General features: G+C 40.9%; 1 protein-coding gene across 1 annotated transcript; it reads left to right on the plus strand.

Annotated features, from left to right (window-relative positions):
• Nucleotides 1-1,353: 1,353 nt before the first annotated feature.
• Nucleotides 1,354-3,078, plus strand: LOC101759392 (F-box/FBD/LRR-repeat protein At1g13570). The gene is made up of 2 exons (XM_004955907.3): nucleotides 1,354-2,402; nucleotides 2,494-3,078. The coding sequence occupies exons 1-2, from the start codon at nucleotides 1,374-1,376 to the stop codon at nucleotides 2,845-2,847; spliced, it is 1,383 nt and encodes a 460-aa protein (XP_004955964.2). The 5' UTR covers nucleotides 1,354-1,373; the 3' UTR covers nucleotides 2,848-3,078.
• The last annotated feature ends 7,108 nt before the right edge of the window (nucleotides 3,079-10,186 follow it).

Genomic DNA, 10,186 nt, shown 5'->3' on the forward strand with positions numbered 1-10,186 from the left:
TACACTTAAAACAAATGCATTATGTATATATAACAATATTGTAATCCATGAATTTTCATGGTTGACCAATTTAGTCTATGAAAGAGAACAAATAATTCAACACGTGATATGGTTGACCAATTCATATCATGATAGGCAAACAAAAATATTTGTACATGACCAACAAGTTATTATAGAAAGAATAAGAAGAAAAAGTTAGTATTCAACAATTAGATGAGTCTATATCTTTGACCAGTTCAATCTATAAAAGGCAAATAAATAAATCAGCAACAATGAGTGTATAAATTGAACACATAATTTTACACAATGAACTAATAAGTCTATATAGAACAACTAAATATAAGATTACTTTAAATTATAATTTTGAATGTACCGCTAAAAAAATTATGTACTAAGAAATGAAGTAATGGAGAAAGCAAAAAAAATCAATGAGGAAACAAGAAAGATAAATTACGTGCCAAGAGGGAATATGTTGAAGAGAATTTAAATTAAAATATTAAAAAAATAGACATTAAACTAATAAAAAGGGAAACAAAATAAAAGAGAGAAAAAAGAAAAGGAATGAGAAAAAAGGTGTAATCGGAAAAAGGTAAAGAAAAGAAAAGAAGAAGAGAGAAGAAAAAAAGCAAAGGAAAAGAGAACAAGGAAAAAAAGAGAAGGGATGAAAATAAATAAATAAAAGAGAAGAAAGAAAATAAAAATAAAAAGAATAGAGAAAGAAAATGAAACAAAGAGATAAGGCCATTCTCAATGCAATTTTCATGAGGGTTTCAAACTCATTAAATGACATGCCACATAGACAAAAATAGTGACATGGCATAAAATTCATGAAGAGAGAGAGGAGTTGAGTTTCATGGGGATGAAATTATGTGTACACAGTTACCTAGACTTTAAAACTATCATGAAACCCCATTGAGAGTAATTTATTTCATCTTTATACCTTTTGTCGATCCTGCGTGGCCATGACTAGTGTGCTACTACTTAATTTACAAGTGGTTACGTATTCATATGCCATATTTATCTCAATACAATATAACAATTAAATACTACTCATGAGTAGCTTATGAAATCATGATATGAAACTGTATATTACGAGGATTTGTTTCATTTATCAACTTAAATATTTAAAGATAATTTGACATTCCGAAACTCTTCACTAAGAATGACATGCGGAAAAGAAAATAAAGAAGGTACCTGGTCATCAGCTTTCGCTCGTCTCCGGACCACCCACCACCAGACGCATCGCGACCCACGTGCACGGTGCACTGGCTTTCCGGCCCATGCAAGGCCCTACTGTATTGCTTCCACGGCCCACTTATTGCTTCTTTTATTCCGCGGCCCACGTACATCTCTCTGTCGGCTTCAGGCGACAGATGCACCTTTCTTCTCCCAAAATGAGCACTGTCCCAGCGAGCCCGATTGGAGACGCCGCCGGCGGCGGCTGCGACGGCGAGTACCCCGACTTAATTAGCCTCCTCCCCGATTGCATCCTCACAACCATCCTCTCGCTCCTCCATCTCCCCGCCGCCGCGCGCACCCAAATCCTCTCCCGCCGCTGGCGCCGCCTCTGGGCCTCCGCGCCGCTCCACCTCCTCGACTCCCACATCCCCGTCCCCACCTCCTCCCTCTCCGCCGCAGTCTCCCGAATCCTCGCTTCCCACATCGGCAACGCCGCGCGGTTCCACCTCCTCCTCGCCCGCCCCTCCGCCGCCGACCACGACTCCTGGCTCCGCTCCCTCGCCGCCAAGCACCTCCAGGAACTCGTCCTCCGGCCCCCATCCGACGAGCCCCTGCGCCTCCCGCCGTCATTACTCTCCTGCCGCTCCCTCCGCTCCGCTGAGCTCACCAACTGCAGTCTCCCCGAGGATGCCGTCGGCGGCGAAGTCTGCTTCCCCCACCTCGCCGAGCTCACCCTCCGCCTCTCCCGGGTCCCCTCCGCCGCCGCGCTCCACGGCCTCCTCGCAGGCGGCCCCGAGCTCGCGAGCCTGTCGCTCGACCGCGTCTTCGGCTGCCGGACCCTCCGCGTGCGGTCCGGGAGCCTGCGCAGCCTCACGGTGTCGGTCTCCCTGACGCGGCGGCGCGTCCTGGAGGAAGCCGACGAGCTGGAACACCTCGTCGTCGAGGACGCGCCCGCGCTGGAGAGGCTGCTCGCGCACGACATCAACTGGGGCCCATCGATAAATGTAGTACATGCGCCGAGGCTGCAGATGCTCGGCTACTTGGGGGTCGGGATCCTGGAGCTGCAGCTTGGCTCGGCACTGTTTCGCTCAATGTGCGCTGTTAGATTGGCAGCAGAGTTCCGGTGTGTGAGGGTGCTGGCACTGGAGATGGCAGATCCGCAGTTGAAGCCTGTAGCAGACTTCCTCCGGTGCTTCCCCTGCTTAGAAACGCTCTATGTTACGGTAATTTTTAGTCCTATGGAAAACGGATTGATTGTTCATTCCTGGTTATAGTTATAGCTTATGTTGATGAAGTTTATTGTTTGAGTTGCAGTCTCACATGGTTATTCCCCAGAGCATGAAGATATTGAATTATGAGATGACTGATCCCATTGAATGCCTCAACGATCATCTCAAAACAGTGGTGCTGAAAGGTTACAGAGGGCGAAAGCATGAGCTCCAGTTAGCCATGTTTCTTGTTCGTAGTGCAAGAGTTCTACAGGTTATAAAATTCTTGTGTGAGAATGACTGCAAGCCTTCATGGTTGGCAAACCAAAAAAGGCAATTACTGTTGGACAACAGGGCATCATTAGGGGCTCAATTTGTTTTCCAGAAGTTTACCAAGAGCTACATCAGGTTTCTAAAGCAAGCAAGAAACATTTCTTTAGTTGATCCCTTTGATACTTAACCCTAGACTCTTACTGAATGTTCTCCCCATTTTTCGTATAATTAATTTTATCACAGAGATTAAAAAACGTGATCCTTTTCTGTACATCGATGAAGCCTATCCAGTTCTGATCAGATCCTCCTGGCTAGTTGGGATATTGTGCCATAATAATGCAGAAGGCACCACACTTCTGTTCGGCTTGTTCTATGAGTGCTTATTTGATTGCTGAGTAAATGCTTTAGTTTCAGTTTACTAAAGGGCAACAGAGTCCTTTTAAGGATTCTTTCGCTTTCAGCAATTATTACTGTCTGAGTTTTTTTTGTCTTCTTAGGCCTCATGTTAAATTGTTGTCGTTTGTGCATGATGCCTTCTGAAGCAGTTGTCAATGCTAGGTGCAAGGTGTGAAACATTTTTTTGATACTTATCTCATCCATCCCATTTCTGTATTACATCTTTCGCTCTGAGGTACCCCTCGTTGCTGCTTGCTGTTGACTGTGCATGCTAGTTCCCCACATCAAGTGCATTTATATATTACATTTCAAATATTGTACATTTCTTTTTTCTGATTGCTAACCTGTCATTCTGTCCAAATGGCATCACCATGAGATTTATTGTCATATCTGTGAATAACTTGTGTCATATAATACATATTGAATCCAGTGTTTGCATATGGTTGTTTTTATCACATATGCTGGAAGCCTGGAAGAGCTACCTTATTAATTCTAGGGCGGCATAGCTTCCACAATGATCTCATCAACCTTTTTCATTGATTTTGTTTAGTGAATATAAATGATTTTAATTTTTGAAAGAGAAGTTATTAATGTAGTAGGTTCAACATATGTTGGAGAGCATTAATTTCATAGGAAATACTTCAATCCTACAAGTGGATAATTTCTCGGAGCAGGATCTTCAATGGAATATATTTCTTTGGTACTTGGTACTCAATTAGCTGAATGTTTTCTTTTGACTTCCCAAAAATTATTTTTGCATATTTTGTCCTGTCCAAGCTAGAGTGGATCCATAAAAAGACTTTGGGGTAGCCTAATTTGTATGGAAAATGGACTTCTTCAGAAATTCAATTAGAATGTATTTTATGACATGATGTAGAACATGCTGAGGTCATATAATTGAACGCTATTACTTGGACTTCTTCTGGCGCTTCGAAGACTAGCGTCTAAATAGTAGTTTTAGTTGATCAGACATTAGCTTAGTCTTGTATGTTAAGGGATCTATTTTTTTTAGTGCTATCCAAAATGTATTTTTGCCCTTCTTTTGATTTGGATATTTTCTGAAGCAACATTTACCATATGGGAGACCATTCATGATTTCTATATGAGTAAAGAAAAACCAATTTTTGGAGAATGGACATTGACATACTGTAACACGCAACAAAAATTATACTTTAACATCGAGAATAGGATGCAGGCCTTACTGAAAGTTGTCAAATAGCAAGTTTAGAAAATAACATACAAAGCATTGCATCTCTGCAATCCATTTTATTCTGCTTTTTAAATGGAAACAAGACAATACTTTTCAGCATCCTTTATGCCTTGTTATGTCCTTGCAATTTTACACCACTTGCTAATATGAACCCATTTTGTCAAGACAGCTGCGGCAAATCCGATGCCAAAGCCAGCACCAGAAAATAGATATAAGATAAAATCAATTTGCTTAGATGGCTTACTCTCATTTGGCTCACTTGGAGCTTCCGAGCTTTTGCATTGTTTAGGCAAAGGTGCACCACACAATCCTTCATTACCTTCGAATGAAGTGCTCTGGAATGTTCCAAATTGGTGTGATTCTGGTATTCTGCCAACCAATTGGTTGCTGCTTAAGTTCAAGGTGCCAAGAAAGGTGAGATTTGTCAGTTCTTGTGGAATCTCACCAGAATGCTGGTTTGAAGATAGGTCTAGTGATTCCAGATCTGTCATTCCTCCAATTTGGTTAGGAATTTTTCCATCAAAACCATTGTGAGCCAAGTTGAGTACATGCAATGAAACAAGCTTTCCTATTGTGTCAGGAATTCTGCCACGGAAACAATTATCTGAAAAATCTATCACTGTTAAGGTTGTGCATATCTTTTCAAATGCCATGTACATCCCTTTGTAAGTGATTAAAACTATATTTTGGTAGGATCCTCTGGACAGATGTTCACCCCTGACAACTTTATCGGTATCATGTTTGGTCATCATTACTGTCAATCCATCAAACCATTTTGGGCACAAAACACCTGATAAGTTATTTGAGGCAAGATCAATGATTTGTAAACTTGTGAAACTTTCTTCAGAATTATCTTCTTGTAGTGGGTCACATATGGCTCCAATGGTTGGATCTCAAAACAAGGACATGAAGACTGGAAAGCTTTCCAAGCCAAGACGGGAATTTATCAATTATATGATTGTTTAACCTCCAGTTCGCTGCAGTTTGAGAGTAACTCTGGCATTGTTCCTTCAATTTTATTTCCATTCAAATCAATTGTCTGAAGTGTGCACTGATCTTTAATAACAAAAGACAGCTTTCCCTCAAAGCTGTTATCCCTTAAATTTAATATACCCAAGTGGACATCTTCTATAAGGCAGGGTGGTATTTGTCCACTAAAATTGTTATATGACAAGTCAAGAACTTCAAGCATTCTTGCTTTGCAAATGGTGTCTGGAAGCTGTCCGCTTAGTTTGTTTCTTGCAAAGCTTAGATACACAGTTTGGGTAAGATATGAAAAGTTTTCTGGGATTGATGAGAAAATGTTATTTGAGTAATCCGGTAGTTGTCTATTTATTGGGTGGCCTGGGACAGGGATTTTCCTTGGAGATTATTGAAGCTAAGGTCAAGAGTTTGCAACTGTTTGTTAGGTAGAAAATGTGAGGAAAGTTCCAAACTTGAAAAATTGTTGTGCGAAAGGTTCATGTAGGTGAGGCTATGGCTCCATGTCTTCCAAAACCACTCAGGTACCGTCCCTTGAATTTGGTTGCTTGAAAGGTCTAACATTTGAATATGCTTTAGAGAGAACAGGCAAGATGAGAGATATAATTGGTTTAATTTAGAGAGAACAGGCAATAAAGTGTTGTTAACTTCTACATCTAAAAATGCTAGCTTATTATCTGAGAGAGAAAGGGCACTGAGTTTTCTTAATCTCAAAAGTGTATTAAGTTCCAGTAAGCCTGAAAAGTTATTGGAGCTAAGATCAAGAGTGTTTAATGTTTGGAGTTGCCAAAACGACCTTGCAATGTGCCCGCTTAATTGGTTTTCACTTAAATCAAGAACCGCCTAGCCTGAAGTTGATGTGTTGAACTCCTGAATAGATCCACAAAGCTAGTTTTGTGAAAGTAACAATCTTCAAAGCTCCGGAAGAGAAAATAATTGTGTAGGTACTTCCCCTGCATAAAGGTGAAGCTTATACTTTTTAGTAACCAGTTATCTTTTCAGTAAGGTAAAAGAAACGAATGTGTACTTGTATTCTAAGCGTGTTCAGGCACACTACAGCTCTAGTCACAACCCTTAATGTTTATGATTTCATATGGTTGATTCAGATGCACCAGCTTCATATATGTGCAGTTTTACCATTTTGATGAATTTAATATAAATTGTCAGGGCACAATATAAATATATGAAAAAACAATGGTCTGTTAGATCAATAGTGAAAGCAATGAAGATTGTGTGGAATATTAGATTGGATTGATTGAGAGACAGGGATTACAATATATACAGGGGTGAGGAAATCTTAGGATTTATGGAAACAGAGCTGATAAGATCTCCTCATATCTCTAACCATCCTAATCAGGGGGGAGGCTGGTCGGGCTACTAGCCTCACAGCCCAGGCCCATATACACTCATACACAGCTTGCTAACAAATAGCATGCCCTTATGACAACAATTTGCCTTTTATAATCTAACTATTTATGAATGCCATATCGGAATTTCAGTCTCAGAGCATACTATATTGATTGTCAAACTGAAGTTATTTTTGAACATGCACAGCCCAGATATCAAAATACAAATAAATATGTGTGAACTATTTAAATATGTCATGTGGAAATTGTATTACTTAGTCTGTCATTGAAAGGCTGTCCTTTGTCCATTCGCAGCCAAAAGTCACCTGGATGTTTTTTTAATTTTTGGAAAAGAGTTCAAAGTTCAGTAAAGATCACTGAGGTGGACAATAGAGTTAGGGCCTGCAAAACTGTTGGTTGTGGTTGTTAAGACCATCCAGATGAATTTGGCAGAATCCAAGGTATATATTTGGCGCATGCAAAACCTAACTATACTTATAAGAAATAATATTATTTTACTAATCCAGGAGGAGTGCTTGGTCGACTTGACCTCTAGAAAATTATGAGAGCCCTCGCGGAACAACCACTAATGCAAAACTAGTTTGGTTTGTAAAAACCAGTTTAGAAAGAAGTAATCAGCAAAACTTACCACTGAGGTTATTAGTGCTAAGGTTGACATAAGACAGATGTTTCAAATCAGCAATCCAAGCTGGTATCTTGCCAGAAAGGCTGCAATTGTGGAGCGATAGTATCCTCAGGTTCTTGAAATTTCCAATTTCAGGTGGTATCCATCCTGAGAAGATAGAATTCAAAATTACCAAGGCCTCCAAGTTTGCGAGCTTCCCAATCCAAGATTTTGATGTCCGAGAAAAGTCTCCATACTCAAGAGTCAAAAGTACCAAATTCTTGAGGTTACCAATCCATGACAAGAATGATTCATTCAACAAGACTAACAATTCTTCCAAAGAGTCAAGAGTGCTCAATGATGACGAAAGTTCCTTGGAAATAATTCGTGCATCAAGGTGCAGTGCGTGTAAGAACCTTAGGTTTCCAAAGGAGCTTGGTTTAGCAATGGATAAGTTGGTGCCATCAAGAGCCAACGTCTCCAAACTACTTCCTTTTGGTAAACTGTGCACTGGCACCATGAGGTTTGCATTGCCTGATAACTCAAGTGTTGTGAGGTGCTTGAGTTCAAGTATCTTTTGAGGGAACTGCCCATTAAGATCCAATTCAAGGAGCATGAGTACACTTAGGTTAAGAAAATCCGCAAAATATTGAGGGAATGCACCGGATATGGTGTTGCGTCGTAGGTTGATCACCTCAAGGGAACAAAGGCTCGAGAAAGATGGATGAATAGAACCATATAGTCCACAATTTTCCAGGCTGAGAACTCGGATACAAGGAATATATTTGCCTAGTGCAGTGCACCACTCTTTTCCACTACTAGAAATGTTCACCCCATTGAGATACAACTCCCTCATCTTGCTGAAGTTCCTCACCAGGGTCTTGAAGCTAGGTTCCCAGAGCAGCAAACGATTTGTTGAAATGCCATTGTTATCATATACATACTGATTGGAAAGATCTAAGGAGACGAGGTTGGTGAGTTTGCCGATGCTGATGGGGATTTGGCCAGAGAAGCCTGAGCTTGAGAGGTTCAGGCTTTTTTTTTTTTTTGAAGGATCAGGAGGGGTTCAGGAACCCCTACTGGTTATATTAAATAAATAAAAGGTTCAGCTGAGCCTTAAATTACAAATACAAAGAAGAGAGTAAAAAATTACGAAGAGTGAAACCAAACTTCCATGAAGTTGTGATAGCGCCTGCGTGCTCTGAGGAGGAGCAATTTGAATTCTCCTAAGAATTTATCCTTGCATATCTGTGGTGTAGGGTCGATGTTATTAAACATCCAGTCGTTTCTAGTCGTCCAAATGCTCTCAAACCCTACAGCTGGGAGTTGTGAGGGTTCAGGTTAGTGAGTGAAGAAAGCCTCACAAACCCTACAGCTGGGAGTTGTGACCCACCAAAGTCATTCATGCTAAGGTCAAGGAGTTGAACGGAGGTGAGGTTGAAGAGAGCCTGGTCGATGCCATGACTGTAGAGGCCAAGTCTGGTGAGGTTTAGGGAAGTCACATGGCCAGTTGCAGTATCACAGCCGACGCCCTCCCAGTGGCAGCAGTCAGTGTTGTCTTCCCATGATGGGAGGGTGGTAGATTAGTGGCATAATCGGAGGAGAAAGATTGCTTTAGCTGGAGGAGTGCGGAGGCCTGGTCTGGGAGGCACTCGAATGGGGCATTGAGGTTACCATGGACACCATTGGTACCAGATGTAGTGTAGAATTGTCCTGATAATAGCAGCAACAGTATGTACCAGCTAATGGAAGCCATCGATGGTCTTTGGAAAGATGGTTCAACTAGAGGAGCTGCAATGGCCGTGCTGTTATAGTAGTAGAGTTGTAGACGTGAGTCAGCATGCAATCTTTTGTTACACAAAACAGGGAAGTTTCTTTTAATATTAGTGCACAACATTATCACACTTTTGTATATGATATTATAATAATTCGTGGACGTCTGTCTTACGCCCTAGTCAAGCTTGTTGAGCTGGTCAATGTGTCTTTTTGACTCTGTAAACATGCTCCTATCATCAATTGTACTCTATCAATGTTTTTTGTCAAAAGTATGGCTTGAAGAAATTTATGACTTCGCGTTTCATGATCAGCATACTTTTGAGAAAGTTGCAGCTCAACTTTTTTGGTGAGCAAGAGGAACATCTGCGAATTGCAAAAAAGTCTAAACTGGAGCAGGGGTCATTACCAATAAATTTATCTTGGATTTCCAATTAGTGAGATCATGCTATTGGAGTGCACATGTTTGATCCTTCAGTGAAGTGGAGGAAAAGACTACCTTCCTTTTTTTTTTGTGTGTGTGTGGGGGGGGGGGGGGGGGTCGCATTCTTACATTTACAAATACTTGCATAATTGCTTAAGTAGCTTACCCAAATATATCATGGGCCTTACTGCATTAGGGGGGCAGGCTCACCACTAGATTGACACAATTAGGGCAAACATTTTCTGGAAGGGAACCAGTGATAACTTTAAATATCACATGGTCAAAATCTTTGTAGGCCAAAACACTGGGACTTTGGGGTCTGGGGATCCTAGATGCCATAGTTATGGATATATCTCCTTTGACCCGATGGATCTGGAGGCTCCTTTGACCAGATGAGATGTGCTGCGGTCTCTCGATGAAGAAATTTTTAAATAACAAGAACACATTTCCATTACTCATGGCAAAAATGTAACTCAATTCTGGAGCGGAGTGCACAAGATAGTTTTTGTTTAAGTGTCATGCGAGGATTTTGGTGAATTATGGGTTAGAGTACACTGTTTTGGGAGGATGTATGGTTGAGCAGCATACCTCTAAAGTTGCAAATTCCCAATGAAGCTGAAAGTGTTCCTTTCGCTAGCACTGAAAGATAAACTTCAAGCAGGAGTGCAGTTGAAAAAGAAAGAATTAAAAGGGCTCCTTTATTTGCATAAACCAGAGACACCAAATCACATATTCTTCCAATTCTTATAGCAAATTATGTGTTGTGGACGT

Source organism: Setaria italica, chromosome II (genome assembly GCF_000263155.2).
Source record: "Setaria italica strain Yugu1 chromosome II, Setaria_italica_v2.0, whole genome shotgun sequence".
Classification (NCBI taxonomy): Eukaryota; Viridiplantae; Streptophyta; class Magnoliopsida; order Poales; family Poaceae; genus Setaria; species Setaria italica.

Coding starts and splice junctions, on each gene's coding strand:
- LOC101759392 (XM_004955907.3), top strand. CDS start 1,374: ATGCACCTTTCTTCTCCCAAAATGAGCACTGTCCCAGCGAGCCCGATT. Junction 2,403..2,493: donor TAGAAACGCTCTATGTTACG/GTAATTTTTAGT, acceptor TTTGAGTTGCAG/TCTCACATGGTTATTCCCCA.